Here is a 17,869-nt window from a genome sequence, read left to right as displayed (position 1 = left end):
TCTGTACTTCCTAAGGTCCTACCATTCATTGTGTATTCCCTTGCCGTGTCCTCCCAAAAGGCATCACCTTACACTTCTCAGGATTAAATTCCATTTGCCACTGCTTTGTCCATCTTACCAACCCATCTATATTGTCCTATAATCTAAGGCTTTCCTCCTCACTATTTACAACACCACCAATTTTCGTGTCATCTGCAAACTTACCGATCATACCTCCTATATTCATGTGTAAATCATTAATGTACACTACAAACAGCAAGGGTCCCAGCACTGATCCCTGCGGTACACCACAGGTCACAGGCTACCAAACATAAAAACAACCTTTGACCATCACCCTCTGCCTCCTGCCACTAAACCAATTTTGGATCCAATTTGCCAAATTGACCTGGACCAGGATAATTAGTTCGGCAAGCAGGGGGTGGGGCCCGCTCGCCGACGCATAAAATGATGCGGGATGACATCAGGCAGAACTCTGGACGTCACCCTGCGCCATTTCAATTTTCAGGTTGGCGGGGGCGCAGCCGAATCAGCTGTGCACCCGCCAACCTGTCAATGTCCTATTGAGGCTACTGACAAAGTCTTTAACCTCATTAATGGATCTGCCCGTCAAACCTTAGGGTTGGCAGGTAGGCTGGGAGCCCTGGTGGGCTTCAGAAAAAGCATGAAACCTCATCCACGGGCGGGATGAGATTTCATGAGGGTTTTAAAAAATTTAATAAATGTATGATTTCAAGTGATGGACATGTCCCAACTCATGTGACAGTGTCACATGAGGGGACATGTCAAGGGAAATTTTGTTATCACACCTTTACCATTTTTAAATTTGGCACCGATCTCCCTGAGGCAGCACTTAGCCTCAGGAAGATGAGTGCACTCTTTCGCGTGCATGTGCGAAACAGCGCACTCCTGGCTGAGGGAATCCTCCCCCCGCCCCCACAGGGAGCGCAAAGTGCTTCCTGGTGGACGTCACGCTGGGCGGGCCTTAATTGGCTCGCCCACGTAAAATGGCGGCGCACCCCCAATTGGGGGTGCCGATTGGAGGCGTGTCAGCCCGCGTCCGCTCCTGCACTTCCGCCCCGACGGGGAGAAAATTCTTTCCCTGGATCCCATGGGCTCTTACCAACTTGACCATGAATTGGAGGCAAAAGAAAAAAAGAGATTATTTCACAAAGAAATGGAAATGCGAAAACTTGATCTCCAGAGGGAAAAATCAGCAATAGAGGAGTGAAAGAAGGAAAGGGACAGAAAGTACCGACTTAAAAAGCACGAGGTTTATGCTTCACTGTCAGAAGAAACGTCAGTGGATTATGATGTGGTAAAAAATTATATTTTGAGTGCATAGGAGTTGGTTCCTGAGACATACAGGCAAAAATTTAGGAATATGAGAAAACAGCATGGGCAAACATATACTGAGTTTGAGAGAGTAAAACTAAATAATTTTGAACGGTGGATACGGGCGTTAAAAATAGAGACAATATATGCAGCTCTTAGAGAAGTAATTCTTTTGGAAGAATTTAAAGATTCAATTCAATAGTGAGAACTCATGTGGAGGAACAGAGGGTTAAAACTGTAAGACAAGCAGTGGAAATAGCTGATGATTATAGCCAGGATTTTGCCCTCGTCGAGCGGGAACGGTTGGGAAGCCCACCACGATCGGGGCCTGACTGCAATTTCACGCTAGTGGGCCAATTAAGGACCGCCCAGGTGAAACGCGTGCTGCAGCGCTCACGCTGTCTGTGTGGGAGAGGAGGGCAAGTGGGGAACTTCACGCAGGAAAACCTCCCTGAGGCACAGGGCTGTCTCAGGGAGGTGAAGATTTTAAAAATTAAAAATAAATAACTTAAAATGTAATAAAACATGTCCCCTCATGTGACCCTGTCAGGGACATGTTATTAATGAAATGTTAAAAATTTTATTTAATTTTTAATAGCTGTTGGGAACCTCATCCCTCCCGTGGATGAGGTATCCTAAAAAATCCAAAGGCCACTTGGCCTTTTCGCCTGCCCGCCAACCGTAAGGTTGGACGGGAAGCGAAAAATTTAATCACTACTTTCATGGCCTTAATAGCCTTTTAATTGACGGCGGGCACGCTGCCAACTCCTGCACGTACCCGCCGACCGAAATATCGCGTGAGTGCGCAACGGTGTCAGGATGCTCACCCGACGTCATTGCGCATCATTTTACACTCGTTCGGGTCTGCGCATGCCTGCTCAACGAGCTAAAAATTCTGGCCTATGAGTTCATAGATCTAAACCTTTTTTCATCGCCCTTTTAAATCAGAGGAGGATAGAAAGTGGGGAGATGAAAAGAAGGTGGGTAGTCAGGGATGAGGAGTAGGTGTAAATTCCCACAAAGTTTTTTCTCAGAATAAAAAGGAAGGTGCTGAGGTAGAAATGACACTCGAAAATTGAGGTGCTTTCATGGTAATAAAGTTGGGCAAGCAAAGTCAGTGTGTTGGAAATTACAGGGAAAATATGTTGGAATTATTGGGATGCAGGAAAGTTCTGGAAGTAAAACTGTGGGTTCTGAGGTTCAGGCACAGGAAAAGAACAATGGTTTGTGTACAGGTAAAACAGGAAGAATCAGTGATAAGTAAAGATGTGGGAATGTGTTCACAATTTACCCAAGGAAGTTCTGAGGAGCAGGTTGCAGAAATGTTTAAAGATTTTGTATGTGAAGGGGAAGTCTTTCCATGTGTTCAGGGTGGAGTAGGTAAAGTTATTAAAGTTTTAAGAGACACAGGGGCTAGTCAATCCTTAATGTTGTGAGATAGTGATATTTGTTGTTCATAGGGAGTATTGCAGGAACAGGTGATAATAAGTGGGGTTCATGGAGATGCTAAACCTATTCCATTGTGGAAGGTAAATTTAAAGGGTAAGTGGCAAACAGGTGAGGTGGTTATTGGAGTATTGGAAAAAATGCCCATTGCAGGGGTTCAATTTATTTTAGGTAACGATATAGTTGGATCATAGATGTGGGTGATGCCAATGGTAGTTGAGCAGCCTGTAAAGGTATTTTCAACAGAAGTGTTGCAGAAAGAGCATCCTGGATTGTTTCCAGATTGTGTGGTAACAAGGTCACAAGCTCACAGGCTGAAACAGGTAGGAGAGGGAGTTAAAAGTTGGGGGAAAGGTGCTGAAATTCAATTAGTTGATACTGTTTTTAATAAGATTGTTCAGGAATAAGAATGGAAGATAACGCAGCTGAGGTATTTAGCTCAAGGCAGTTGGCAGAGTTACAGAAAAAGGATCCACAAATACAACGGTTATATGAGACAGCTTACTGAGAAACAGAGGCAGCAGAATGTATTCCGGAATGTTATTATCTTAAGATAATGTGTTACTGAGAAAGTGGCGGCCATATCAGATTTCAACAGATGAAAGCTGGAAGGAAGTACATCAGATTGTTATACCGTTTGGATATAGAAATGAGATCCTGAGAATAGCTCATGAAATTCCAATGGAGCGACATTTAGGAATTAGAAAGGCACAGGTGAAAGTACAAAAACATTATTATTGGTTTAGATTGCATAGAAATGTAGTCAAATTCTGTATAACGTGTCACACATGTCAGGTGATAGAGAAACCACAAGCACTGATTAAGCCGGCACCTTTAATTCCAATTCAAGCATTTGAAGAATCTTTTACTAGGGTCATGATTGATTGTGTAGGACCCTTCCCTAAGACTAAAAGTGGAAATCGGCACTTACTGACAATAATGGATGTGTCTACAAAGTTTCCTGAAGTGATACCTTTGAGAAATATTATAACAAAGAAAATTATGGAAGAGTTGACTAAATGTTTTTCAAGATATGGATTACCAAAAGAAATGCAATCAAATCAAGGTTCAGATTTCATGCCACAGCTGTTTAATGAAGTAATGAACAGTTTGGGGATAAAAAAGTTTAAGTCAACAGCTTACCATCTTGAATCACAAGGGGCTTTGGAAAGATGGCATTAATCTTTACAACAATGTTGAGGGTGTATAGTCAGAAATAGCCACAGGATTGGGATGGGGAATTCCATTCTTGTTATTTGCTATTAGGGATGCTCCTAATGCATAACCAGATTTAGTCAAAAACAAAAATACCTGAAAAAACTCAGCAGGTCTGGCAGCATCGGCGGAGAGGAACACAGTTAACGATTCGAGTCCGAATGACCCTTCAACAGAACTAAGTAAAAATAGAAGAGAGGTGAAATATAAGCTGGTTTAAGGGGGGTGGGACAAGTGGAGCTGGATAGAGGGCCAGTGATAGGTGGAGATAACCAAAAGATGTCACAGACAAAAGAACAAAGAGGTGTTGAAGGCGGTGATATTATCTAAGGAATGTGCTAACTAAGGGTAGAAAGCAGGTCAAGCAAGGTACAGATAGCCCTAGTTGGGGTGGGGTAGGGTGGGGTGAAGGAATCGAAAAAGGCTAAAAGGTAGAGATAAAACAATGGACTAGATTTAGTCCTTTTGAATTAGTCTATGGTCATGAGGTAAGGGGACCACTGAAATTGATTCATGAGAAATTGGTGGGTCAAAATTCAGAAACTATGCCCTTAGATTATGTATCAAACTTCAGAGAAGGATTGGACAGAGCATCTGAGTTAGCTAGGGAACATTTAAAGATATCACAGCAAGTGACGAAAGTGAAGGCAGATAGGAAAGCTACCACTCGTAGTTTTGTTGCTGAGGAAAAGGTGTTCATTTTGTTACCAGTACTGGGTGACTCGTTAAAGGTAAGGTTTAGTAGGCCTTACAGGATTGAAAAGAAACTGAGTGAAGTAAATTATTTCCTAAATACTCCAGATCGAAGAAAACAGAGAGTGTGTTGTGTAAATATGCTTAAAAAGTATTTTGACAGGGAAGAGGACCGAAAGGAGGTATTAGTGGTGGTAGATAAGGAGAAAGAGGTAGAAATGAAGGATTCTGAAATTGATTTTCCTCTAATCAAATTGGATAATGAGGAGGTACTTAAAAATTTAAATGTAATATTGAGTTACCTTCCAGACAAGTGTCAAAGTGATTTGGAGAAGCTATTGCAGTTTCACAAAGCTATTTGTGGGAATAAGCTGGGAGGGGGGACAAATTTAGCTATACATGATGTGAGCGTAGAAGTTCCATCTTCGATAAGACAACATTCTTATAGATTAATTCCAGCAAAGTTATCACAAGTACAGAAAGAAATCAAATTCATGTTTCAAAATTACATCATTGAGTCTAGTTGTGATGGTGCCCTAATTCCACAGGGATGATGTTTCCAACGGTTTCTAAAAAAAATTATTTCTGTACATTATTAACATCCTTTTTTACATGTCCCTTTTCATGTGACTGAGTCACATTTGGGGACATGTTTATATAATATGTAAAAAGTTTATTTTTCATTTTAAAATCCTCCAGCTCCTGGAGGCAGCTGTGTGTCTTCAGGGAACTGCCAGTACGTGCTCCCCCACGCATGCGCTTGCACTCCCCTGCCCCCGCCCTGGCAGCGCTGAGGCTCCAACCGCGCCTTTCACACTGGCTGGCCAATTAACGGCCAGCCAGCGTGAAAGGCACGGTCGGAGCCCGATCATGGGCAGCAGTCGGTCTCGCGGCCGTTCCTGGGCCCGACCGACAAGGGGAAAATCCTGCCCAAAGACTGTCTGTGGACTATGGAAAGACGAATGCGGTGACAAAAGCAGATTCATATCCTATACCATGGTTGGAAGATTGCATTGAGAAAGTGGGACAATCAAAGTTTATCACAAAGATTGGCTTGTTGAGAGGATATTGGCAAGTACTGGTATCGGAGAGAGCAAATGGGGATATTGGCTTTTGTGATGCCAAAATGACTATATCTGTTTAAAGTCATGCCATTTGGTATGAAAAATGCACCTGCAACATTTCAAAGACTGACAAACAAAGTATTTGCAGGACTGAGCAATTGTGCTGTTTATATTGACGACTTGATAGTTTTCAGTCAAACATGGGAGAAGCATTTACAACATCTGGAAGAATTATTTAGTTGACTACAAGGAGCTAATTTGGAGATAAACTTCTCTAAAAGTGAATTTGCAAAAGCGCAAGTTACATATCTAGGCCATACCATTGGACACGGTAAGGTGGCTCCAAGAGATGTGAAAGTCAAAACTATCATGGATTTCCCCGTGCCTACAAGAAGATGAGAAGTTTTGAGATTTCTGGGTATGAGTGGGTTTTACTGGAAATTTATACCAAATTTTAGCAGTGTGGTTGCTCCATTGACTGAACTATTAAAAAAGAACAAAAAGTTTCAATGAGCACAGTTTGAAAACTGTATTGGCTATGACACCAGTTTTGGCAGTACCAAATTATGCCAAACAATTTAAGGTGGCCATTGACGCAAGCGACACAGGCATTGGGGCCATATTGTTGCAAGAAGATGAAACTGGAATTGAAAACCGATAGGGTATTTTTCACAGAAGCTGAATGTACAACAGAGAGATATTCAATGATCGAAAAGGAGACTCTGGGTTTGGTGTTAGCATTGCAGCATTTCGAGATTTACGTTGCAAACAATTCATCAGAAACAATTGTTTATACAATCCTTTAAAGTTTCTGGACAAATTTCGAGTCCGAAGTGCAAGGCTATTCAGGTGGAGTTTATTACTGCAACCATTTAATCTACAGATTATGCATGGATGAGAAAATCTAATTGAAGATGCAGTGTCGAAGGTTTAAAGCTTAAAAGGAAAATTGGACATTTAAAACCTGGACGCTGGACTGAAATAACTTCTATTGATATCAAGGATTTGTATATAAAAGATATAGTTATATATATTATGTTATATATATAAATATATAGCACGCATCTGATAATGTAATAGTGTGAGGATATAGATAAGTAAAGGAGGTAGAGTAAAATGGCTTAAGAAAATGAAGCCGTCTTTCAAAATTATGACGGTTCATTTCCTGGTAAGGAGGGGGTGTCACGAATATATAATAATTCTCATAATATTATTGCGTTATATTGTAAAGATAGATTAATAGTGGGGTTTGGATAGTTTGTTTGTGTGTGTGTGAGGGATTTAACTGAATTGGAGACAGCTGGTCTGGAGGCTTTGACTCATCAAAAGAAGCTAGGTTTGAAAAGCTAAATACGTAAGCATGGCTGAAGTTTTAGAATATGAGATGAGGAGAATTTGTATTTTTAGTTAAATTAGGGTAGTTTGAATTTCAAAGAGATGGTAGGATCTTACACCTAGCCAGAGAAGCTAGGACAAGCAGTGTATTTATTTTTCCCAAAGGTTACTGGCAATATTAGCACCATGAATAGATTTATATTATGAGGAAAGTAAAGTTCCAAAAACACATGGGGACAATAGAATTTGCATTAAAAGGGAGAAACATGTATAAAGGAGAAGACGCTATGTGTCAAGGAAGGCATTGTAAAATCTATCAGAAGTGTGAAAAAACCCCAGTATTTGTGCATTAAGCTGCTGTATACAGAAACCGAAGCTGGGAAAAGCCATTCTGAATTCTACTGTCCAGTGTAATGTGTTAATTGGCTGGAATCTATTTAAAATCTCTTTTTTGTTTACTGTTGCCTTTACAGGGGTGTAACTGGAAGCCAGATTAATCAGGTGTTTTAGGAGTTAGTATAGTAGCAATTTGTAGACCTATGTATGTGCTTGGAATCTTTTCTTTTGTTAATAAATGTTTAATTTAGTTTTCTAAAAAATCTCCAAGGTCTTGGTGGTCTTGTTTATGACTGAATTCAGGGCATGCATTTCAAAATAACTACAAATTGCAATATCGTTGTGACCACGTGATCATGTTTCCCTCGTGGAAACACATCATCCGTCGTGTAATAACAGAGTATCACTGTATCGTCCATCCCTAATTGCCCTTGCTCGGAGGACATTTTTAAGGGTCACATATAGGCTAGATTGTTAAGAACAGATTTCCTTCCCTTATTATTAGTGAACCAACAACAGGCAATCGTTTCGTGGTCATCCCAAATTTTAACTGAATTCAAATTTCGCCAATCATTGCCCGCGATTGGCTCTGCACTGCAATTTCACGTGGGCAAGCCAATTAAGGTCTACCCTGCGTGGATTGCAAATAGCAGCGCTGAGCGCTGCCTGTGCGGGCGGGGGGAGGGGGGAAGAGCCAGGCCTAGCGCACAGTTCACACATGCACACAAATGAGCGCTTCAATCCCAGAGGCATGGAGCTGCCTCAAGGAGATTGAAGCCCTTTTTAAAAAAATTTATAAAGACAGTAAAAATTCAAAAAATCATGCCCCATCTCATGTTACATGAGATGGGATATGTTTTTAATTCCAAAATAAAATTTTCATTTAATGTTTATTTGCTTTAGGAAATCTCATCCCGCTCCTGGATGAGGTTTCCTAAAAAATATAAAGGCTGCTTGGCCTTTTTGCCGGCTCGCCAACTGTAAGGTTGAACAGGCAGCATAGATCTGAATTTAATTAGCTTGTTAATGGCCTTAATGGGCCTTTCAATCATCGGCAGGTGTGCAGCCGACTCCGGCGCGCGCCTGCTGAACATAATATTGCGCGAGTGCGCGGTGATGTTGGGGCGCACACCCGACTTCATTGCGCTTCATTTTACGCTAAGGCGTGTCAGGCACGCGCCTGCACGCCAAGCATAATATTCTGCCCAAAGTGTGAAGATTAGATCGGGTAAGAGCAGGTCTGAACTTTGTGCATTCATTTTGGATAGCCAGGGTACCGCTTTGGATCCGGTCGTGGGACACCTTTGGGGATGTAAGGTGCCCTTTGGCGGATGGCAGTTACCCTTTGGAATAGTTAAAAGTAGACATAAACATGCGTAAAAAGTGCACAAACTCATTACTGTCAAGCTCATTGGAACGGTCAGCAGACTTGTCAAAAGTGCCAGAAGCACCTTCAAAGGGATCTGTCAAGATATTTAAAAGTCGTACCCTTTAAATCTTTGAAATAAAATGCCTGGAGTGTTTAAAGAAAAGACTGCTTGCTACTTCACTCTGTCTGTTGACATAAGCCTGAGGGCTTCAATTACTGGATTAGAGCTGCATGACTGATTTTACAACTATCCATTATCACAGTAGGGAACCTGCTATTTCACAGTGATTGACAGCTACAAGTGGTTATAGACACTTTGATGTGGGACCATGAATTCCAATGCTTGTTGTTATATCAAATTTTTTTCTAATCAGTGTTTTTTTCATAATAGTGGTCAGCAATACACTTAGAAGTTTATTCTATCTGGTTTCTGCATGGCTCTTGCGGTGTACCCATGGTGGACACTAGATGAGTTGGCAACGGTAGGTGTAAGGGAAAAGGGTTCGGTACATGGGCTGGCATGCATTGGTACAGGGTCTATAAAGGGCCATGGGGGTGGCTGGAAGGGCATAGTTTAGCATAGGGGCTATAATTCACCATGGGGGTAGGTGGGGGCCATGGTTAGCACAGGGGCTATAAAGGGCAATGGGGGTGGGTGGAGGGGCAAAGGGGCTATAAAGGGCAATGGTGGGTGGGAGCACAGGTTGACATAGGGCTATAAAGAGCCATGGGAATGGGTGGGGTGGCAAGGGGTAGCATGGGTTGGGGCACAAGCCATGTGTGCGATGGGGGAATGAGGGGTGAGTGCTGGAGGAATGTTTCGTGTTGTAATCTTTATTTTTAAACTTTGGACACAGTGCCAGAGCCCCAAGGCAGGCCTTCCATCCAGCTCACCTCCGCGCCTGGCATCCTCCTCAGTTCTTCGCAGGTTACCCACCCCAACTTCTAATCCAGCCTGCTCACACCTGGCCAAAAACCTGACACCAAGCAGCCATTTTTAAAGGTCGGATTCAAACACCCAACCCGGGAGAGAAAATTTGGGCCATTCTCTTGGTGTCCACTCTATAATTTTAAATACCTTTGCTTTTATTTAAAACACAAATGAAAACCACTCTTTAAGAAAGCTGCTTTGTATCACTTAAAAATTAAACACCTTTAGGAGCACAAATTTAGCTAAGAAAAATAAAACTCCAGCATCATTCACACAGCACAAACAGGCACAGATTTGCCCATCAGTGTATAAAGTTCAGGGACTCACTCCACGTCAGGCAGTTGATTGGAAAATTCATGAAACTCTTCAGGCAATGTTATGGCATTGTAGGTAGCTTCAAGGTTTTCTTCAGCAAGATCCACAATATCTGTAACAGCAAACAAAATCAGTGCGTTACAATGATTCAGAGTATATGGATTAATTTGAGTCATTTCTAGTTTTCTTTCCTAAAGTTTCAAATAACAATGCAGAAAACAGCAGCAACAAAAGAAAAACAGTGACTTGATTTTTGCCTGACAGCAGTGACTGCTAACAGTAAATTGGAATTGCATATTAGTGAACCATTCTACTGTTATTAGCTTATCATACTGGGATTATAGCTGCTCGAAGATCACTCCTTGGCTGTGATTTCCTCCAATAGCTCAGGGGTATTGAAGTTACCTGCAATACTATCATCATGGCCTCAGACAAGTGACAATTATGAGAGATTTGATGCAGCATTTGTCCATAGGAGGCACCATAGCAAAGCCTGAGCCTGTCTTTACCTAAATTTCACACTCTTGGGATATTCCAACAGAGGTAAATAAGAAATGTTCAAGAGTAGGAACCCTGGCTAATTTTCATCTTCCTAGTCAATGTCATGAGAGTATACTAATTTTAAAAATATTTTTCTAGTTTATTGTAAAGTAGGTTTATGGGGTTGTGTTTTTCTGTCTGTATGTGAGATTTAATTACATTTTGTAGCCAAGCAGACGGCAAGTTGAAGTTATCAAAATAAGTAAGGAATAGAAGTGCTAATGTGCAAACATGATTGGGGTCTTAGCATGTAAGGTGTAAAGGCAATTTGCATTTTTAGATCGATGAAGGGGATTTAAATTTCAAAGAGGTTAATGATAATAGTAGCAACATGAAAAGATTTATATTATAAGAAAGGTAAAAGTTCCAAAGAAATATGGAAACAATGGAATTTACATATTAAAAAGGGTGAAACATATATAAAGGAGAATGAGGCTATGTGTCAGGGGAAGGCATTGTAAGATCTAACAGAAGTGTGTGAAGTCGCCTCCAAGAAGCATCCAGTATTTGTGCATTAACCCTGCTGTCTACACAAACCTAGAGAAAGCCACTTTGAATTCCACTGTCCATGGTACTGTGTTAATTTGCTGGATTTGTTTAAAATCTAAAATATCTATTTTTGGACCATTGCCTTAAAGGGGGTGTAACTGGTAGCCAGGTTAATTAGGGATTTAAGGAGCCCTTATAGCAGTAATTTGTAGACCTACCTATGTGCTTAAAATCTTTTCTTTTGTTAATAAATATTTTAATTTTAGTTTTTAAAAAAATCTCTAGAGTCTTGGTGGACTTATTACTACTGAATTCAGTGCTCGCATCTCGAAATAAATACAAATTGCAAAACCGTTGTGACAGCGCGATCAAGTTTCCCTCGTGGATTTGATCTGCCTGGCACACGTCATCTACCGTGTTATAACACCAAAAAGTGCTGAAGTCAATTGTAATGCCCGTGCTGCTACCACAAATAATGCAGCTATTTCAGCACAGGCCAGAGGTCGAACCAGAGATCTTTCTAGGTTGAATGACTTGGCTAATCACTCTGAGCCATAAGAGAGGATTTTAAATAACATTCTGAACAAATTATGCATAGCATATTGGAAGGAGCTGGTTTCACTTTTGGATCCATACAATTTTCCAGGAGCAGGAAAATCACAACATCTTTTCTTATAACAACTAAAGGCAAATCAGTCCCATTGTGCTATCTGCATATCACTGAGTGCCTTAATGTTTCTCCAAACACTTATTTGCTACAGAAATATTTAGAAAAGATTTTCACATTCTGTTTTATAGTCCCTTCAGTCTGAATCTCATTTTCTACTTTAGTTTTTCAACCAGTTTAATCAAACAGTTTCTGGATTTCACTCAATTCATCTGTCTCCTAACTTGGACAACAGCTAGTTGATGCTTCATGCTGATTCCACCCTACCTAAGTCACTACTAATTCACCACGGGACCTCTGACTTTAACTTTACTGACTCCATCCCTGTGCCTGGCAATAGTCTGAGATAAAGCTAGCCTGTTCACAACCTTTGTAAGAAATTGGGGTCCTGAGTAAATAAAAAATCTCTCATCTAAGTGGGTATCTTTTGCATTTTGAAGCCTCCTGGCATCAGGTCAAACATGGGAAAGAAAACCTCCTGCCGATTACCGTGTAGCGCCCTCCCTCAGCTGATGAATCAGTGCACCTCCATGTTGAACACCGCTTGGATGAAGCATTGAGGGTGGCAAGGGCACAGAATGTACTCTGGCTGGGGGACTTCAATGTCCATCATCAAGAGTGGCTCAGTAGCACCACTACTGACTGAGCTGGCTGAGTCCTAAATGACATAGATGCTACACTGGGTCTGCGGCAGTTGGTGAGGGAACTAAGAAGAGGGGAAAACATACTTGACATCATCCTCACCAACCTGCCTGCCGCAGATGCACCTGTCCATGACAGTATTGGAAGGAGTGATCATCGCACAGTCGTTGTGGAGATGAAGTCCCGCCTTCACACTGAGGATACCCTCCATTATGTTGTGTGGCACTACCACCGTGCTAAATGGGATAGATTTCGAACAGATCTAGCAACTCAAGACTGGGCATCCATGAGGCAGCAGCAGCATCAGCAGCAGCAGAATTGTACTCAAACACAATCTGTAACCTCATAGCCTGGCATATCCCCCACTCTGCCATTACCATCATGCCAGAGGATCAACCCTGGTTCAATGAAGAGTGCAGGAGGGCATGCCAGGAGTAGCACCAGGCATATCTAAAAATGAGGGGTCAGCCTGGCGAAGCTACAACACAGGATTACTTGCACGCCCAACAACATAAGCAGCAAGTGATAAACAGAGCTAAGCGATCCCACAACCAACACATCAGATCTAAGCTCTGCAGTCCTGCCATATCTAGTTGTGAATGGTGGTGGACAATTAAACTCACTGGAGGAGGAGGCTCCACAAATATTCCCATCCTCAATGATGGGGGAGCCCAACACATCAGTGCAAAGGATAAGGCTGAAGCATTTGCTACAATCTCCAGCCAGAAGTGCTGAGTGGATGATCCATCTTGGTCTCCTCCTGAGGTCCCCAGCATCACAGGTGCCAGTCTTCAGTCAATTCAATTCACTCCACGCAATATCAAGAAATGGCTGAAGGCACTGGATACTGCAAAGGCTATGGGCCCTGACAATATTCCAACAATAGTACTGAAGACTTGTGCTCCAAACTTGCCACACCCCTAGCCTAGCTGTTCCAGTACAGCTACAACACTGGCATCTACCCAGCTATGTGGAAAATTGCCCAGGTATGTCCTGACCACAAAAAGCAGGACAAATCCAGCCCGGCCAATTACCACCCCGTCAGTCTACTCTTGATCATCAGTAAAGTAATGGAAGGGGTCATCAACAGCACTAACAAGCGGCACTTGCTTAGCAATAACCTGCTCACTGATGCTCAGTTTGGGTTCCGCCAGGGCCACTCAGCTCCTGACCTCATTACAGCCTTGGTTCAAACATGGAGCTGAACCCCCGAGGTAAGGTGAGAGTGAGTGCCCTTGACATCAAGACAGCAATTGACCGAGAGTGGCATCAAGGAGCCCTAGCAAAACTGGAGTCAATGGGAATCGGGGGGGAAAACTCTCCGTTGGTTGAAGTCATACCTAGTATAAAAATGGTTGTGGTTGTTGGAGGTCAGTCATCTCAGCTCCAGGACATCACCGCAGGAGTTCCTCAGGGTAGTGTCCTCAGCCCAATACATCTTCAGCTGCTTCATCAATGACTTTCCTTCCATCAAAAAGTCAGAAGTGGGGATTTTCGCTGATGATTGCACAATGTTCAGCACCATTCGCGACTCCTCAGATACTGAAGCGCCCATGTCCAAATGCAACGAGACCTAGACAATATCCAAGCTTTGGCTGACAAGTGGCAGGTAATATTCGCGTCACACAAGTGCCAGGCAATGAACATCCCCAACAAGGGAGAATCCAACCTTCGCCCCTTGATTTTCAATGGCATTCCCATCACCAAAATCCCACTATCAACATCCTGGGGGTTATCATTGACCAGAGGTTTGCAGTGGTTCAAAAAGGCAACTCACCGCCACCTTCTCAAGGGCAATTAGGGGTGGGCAATAAATGCTGGCCTAGCCAGCTATGCCCACATTCCGTGAATGGATAAAAAGAAAAAAGTCTAGCTGGACAAGCCATATATACTGTGACTACAAGAGCAGGTCAGAGGCTCGGAATCCTCTGAGGCGAGTAACTCATCTGGCTCCCCAAAAGCTTCCACCATCTACAAAGCACAAGCCAGGAGTGTGATGGAATACTCTCCACTTGCCTGCATGCGTGCAGCTCCAACAACACACAAGCTTGACATCATCCAAGGCAAAGCTGCCCGTTTGATTGACAGCCCATTCACAAACACTCACTCCTTCCACCACCGTTGCACAGTGGCAGCCTCCTCAGGGCAATACCTTGACCAATCAGAGTCAAGGTGCCTGGTTTAAATTTCAAACAATGTTTGGGAGTTAACTGTAAGTCACCAGAAAAAAATCTTTTTTCAGCAATACTCAAGATTAAGCAATTGTAACATTAGCTGAAGATGTTATAATTATCAAAATTTTATTCAAAAGCCTGAGCAAAAAGTGTTCCAAATGCCAGTGACACTGACATAGTGTCACAAGGAGAGGAACCAAAGCATGCAGGTGACAAGGGTTTATTTGAGAAATTTATGAACTTTAAGAAAATCCCACAATGTGTAATTTTATGACATGATGTGGATGATGCAATCCAAGGGTCAAAAGAAAGCCTGTGAGGCTCTGATGTGCCTTGTACCAATATTTGTACTGTCATCCATTAAATTAAGTCTGAAATAAAAATCTAAATGAGAAAGTAATCTTTCCTTAATCAAAAGCAAAGCAATCCTTTACTAATCAAGATGTCTAGAATTGTAGTGAGTGTACAGTACCAGGACGAAAGGCAATCTTAATTTTTGTGAATGCCTCATTGCAGTCTGCCAAGAGGTACTTTGCTTTCCGATCGTAAATCCTCACCACCCCTAAAAGCAGGTGTCCCGAAGTTCTCAGTGCTATTTTAACCTAAAGTGGAGACATAAACATCACTAAATTTATTTTTCTGTAAAGTTCTAATTTATCATAGGTCCTAGCCTTATTTGTGTATCCTGTATATTCTAAAGTAATTTCTATCCATTGCTAAAAATGCACATCTCAGCACCTACTTTTGGCACTCATTGTGGCCCCCATGAATGCAAATTTTAGTCCCTCCCTATGTCCTAATCAAAGCCTAATAAGTTCTGAGAATAACACCATGGGCGGGATTTTCCGGCCCTCCATGCCAGTGGGATCTTCCGGTCTCACCAAAGTCAATGAACTTTAGGCTGGCTCACCGCGGCAGAACCCTCTGCGCTGGTGCATTCAATCTTTAATTGGGCTTTTAGCAGGATCTTTGAATAGTAATCAAGAATCGCGACTCTGGCTGATTTTCCCCCAAGGGACCCGAGGCCAATAGTAGAACCCCCACCACTGCCCTAACTGAGATCAACTAATTCATAGAGCTGGGGCTCTCCTGCTCTTTATGGTCCAAAAACTCACTGACAAACTCCCTGGGCCATCAGGGAGCTTTCATCTGGTCCATGATATGGCTCTTTCCCAAAAAGCTACTGACAATTATCAATTTTGAAGGGTAATACATCATTGCTGGTGTGAATCTAACAAATACCAAACAATACAAAAGTCTAATTTCCTTATCTTTAAACCTGGTTTACTGTTTAACTGAACTTTTCCATCATTCCATAAATTTTGGTGACATATATGTGCCAATTAAATTCATGCATTGATTTTCACCTTCCATTTGCTACTTACGCTACAGTGTGTGATTAACAACTGAAAAGTGTTTTTTAAATGTTGTGCTAAAAGAGATCGTAAATTTTTATCCAACAATTTAGTGGATCTGTAACAATTCAAAAGAGCAAACATGCAAACTCCTTTCTTTCCTGCCAATGTACAGCACTTATCATTAGCACATATGTTTTACCCAGATGTGACACAGGCCAAAAACATTCATATAAGTAAACATACAGCATGTATTGTGTATCCCATTAGATGTGATACCCTGTAGTGTAGCTAAATGTCAAAAAGTAGCCAACATTCAGGTCTAATTTAGACCTATATGGGAGTCAGGAAAATATGCATCTTATTTAGTCATTGGGCAAAATTATAATCCAAATATTTGTTTTAAGCAACTGAACTCCTTGTTATGTTGGTTGCAAAGAGGAACTCTGTCTCAGTCAAGATCGAGTCTCTCCTTTCCATTGTTGTTAGCCTCTAGTGGGAGAAGACACACAAAGACCATCAACTTCCAACATCTCTGCTGTCATGATTGATAGCAATTCTGGGAGGATGAGCTGGGACACAGTCCAGTGGTCAGAGCTGGAGGGCATTGAGTATACCAGAATGCACAAGGAATGGATTTCTACTTCCAGTGACTTGAATATAACTGAGCATCAGTCACTACTATATTTTAGAATGTTATAAGAAGTTTACAAAAACATTATTAAGCAGTGAAATTAACACACAAGACTAAACAATGAAAACACTTCCAACGTGAATATTTACTGCAAATGTTTATAGTTAGTATTATCTTTAATAGATTAATTTGTAAGCATTCTACTTAGCTTTGAACAGAAATTAAAACACAAACTCTAAATAGATGTGAAGAAAGGCTAAACCAACAAGGAAGAATGAGCATCTTCAAATTCTAACTAAGTAACTGAGTAGTGAACCTTTCCAGAGTAGCCATTTTGAAATCCAAAGGCTTTGGATTGTAATCTACTGAGCTCTACAGGTTGCATGGCATGAACTAATTTATAATTTGACAAATTAAATTCAAAGTATAAATCAATTTTATACTGTCAATTCTGTCTTATATATTAATACATCAGCACTTGATCATTTAATGCATATTCAGTTATCTTACCTTGGGTGAAATAATGCTTTCCACAGTAGTCTCCAGGTTGCACTCAAACACATGGGCTTTCGTTAGCTTTTTGTCCCAATGGGCAGCAAGCCAAATCTTAGCCAGTGGCCCACGCTTGCTGAGAAATAAGGTAGCATAAAACATCACTGCAGCTGCTACAGCTACCACAAGTTAGAGAAAATGCTGGTGAAGGAAAAAAAAGTGAAACATTGTAAAATAAGGGAGTCATATTATTAACAATACAGTTAGGTGTAAGAATCCTAAATGTACAGCTATATCACAGCATGGCCTCTTTTCCACTTCTTGTTTTCCACTGACATGGGCCATTATATAAACTGTTAGGGTTGACTTTAAGCTAATCTGCAACATATTAGCCATTCTATTCTAATTCTTTCCAGTAATATATGGAGCTTTCCAGTTTGTCATCACCCTCCAAGCCAAAAACCACCCTGACTTGGAGGGTCTGAACTTCCTTAGAGTGGCAGTCAGCATTAGAAGTCCCAGGGGTGAGTCCCATGTGGTTGGGGGGAAATCCCATGGAGGTGGGGGTGGTAGTAGGACACAATCCTGTTGGAGGATGGGAGAATCCTGGGGTGGGGTGGTCAGGGGAGTTCTGTGGGTAGGGTAATTGGGAGATGGGGGTCCCCTGGGGGTCAGTCTGGATCCGTACCCACGTTAGAAGTGATTTTAATTCTTCTAACATTTTCTGGGTAAGTATTGGTGTAATCCAGTCGGAACCATCCAAAATTTGTGATTTAAATCGCATTTTCACTGTTCCCAGTGCAGGGCAATTGCCCAGGGAAAGTTTGCACTTCTGGGCAA

General features: G+C 41.8%; 1 protein-coding gene across 1 annotated transcript in view; it reads right to left on the bottom strand.

Annotated features, from left to right (window-relative positions):
- LOC144689136 (double-strand-break repair protein rad21 homolog) overlaps nt 1–17,191 on the bottom strand; it is an 84,356-nt gene extending 67,165 nt beyond the window's left edge. Inside the window, exons 1-3 of the mRNA XM_078556275.1 lie at nt 17,048–17,191; nt 15,021–15,150; nt 10,049–10,148 (exon numbers count right to left, since the gene is read on the bottom strand). Of these exons, the coding sequence (XP_078412401.1) occupies nt 10,049–10,148; nt 15,021–15,150; nt 17,048–17,191 (374 nt within the window). The remainder of the gene's footprint in view (nt 1–10,048; nt 10,149–15,020; nt 15,151–17,047) is intronic.
- Nucleotides 17,192–17,869: the final 678 nt, after the last annotated feature.

Source organism: Cetorhinus maximus, chromosome 13 (assembly GCF_964194155.1).
Source record: "Cetorhinus maximus chromosome 13, sCetMax3.hap1.1, whole genome shotgun sequence".
Classification (NCBI taxonomy): domain Eukaryota; kingdom Metazoa; phylum Chordata; class Chondrichthyes; order Lamniformes; family Cetorhinidae; genus Cetorhinus; species Cetorhinus maximus.
The sequence above is the reverse complement of the archived record's forward strand: the minus strand, read 5'-3'. Positions and strand labels throughout refer to the sequence as shown.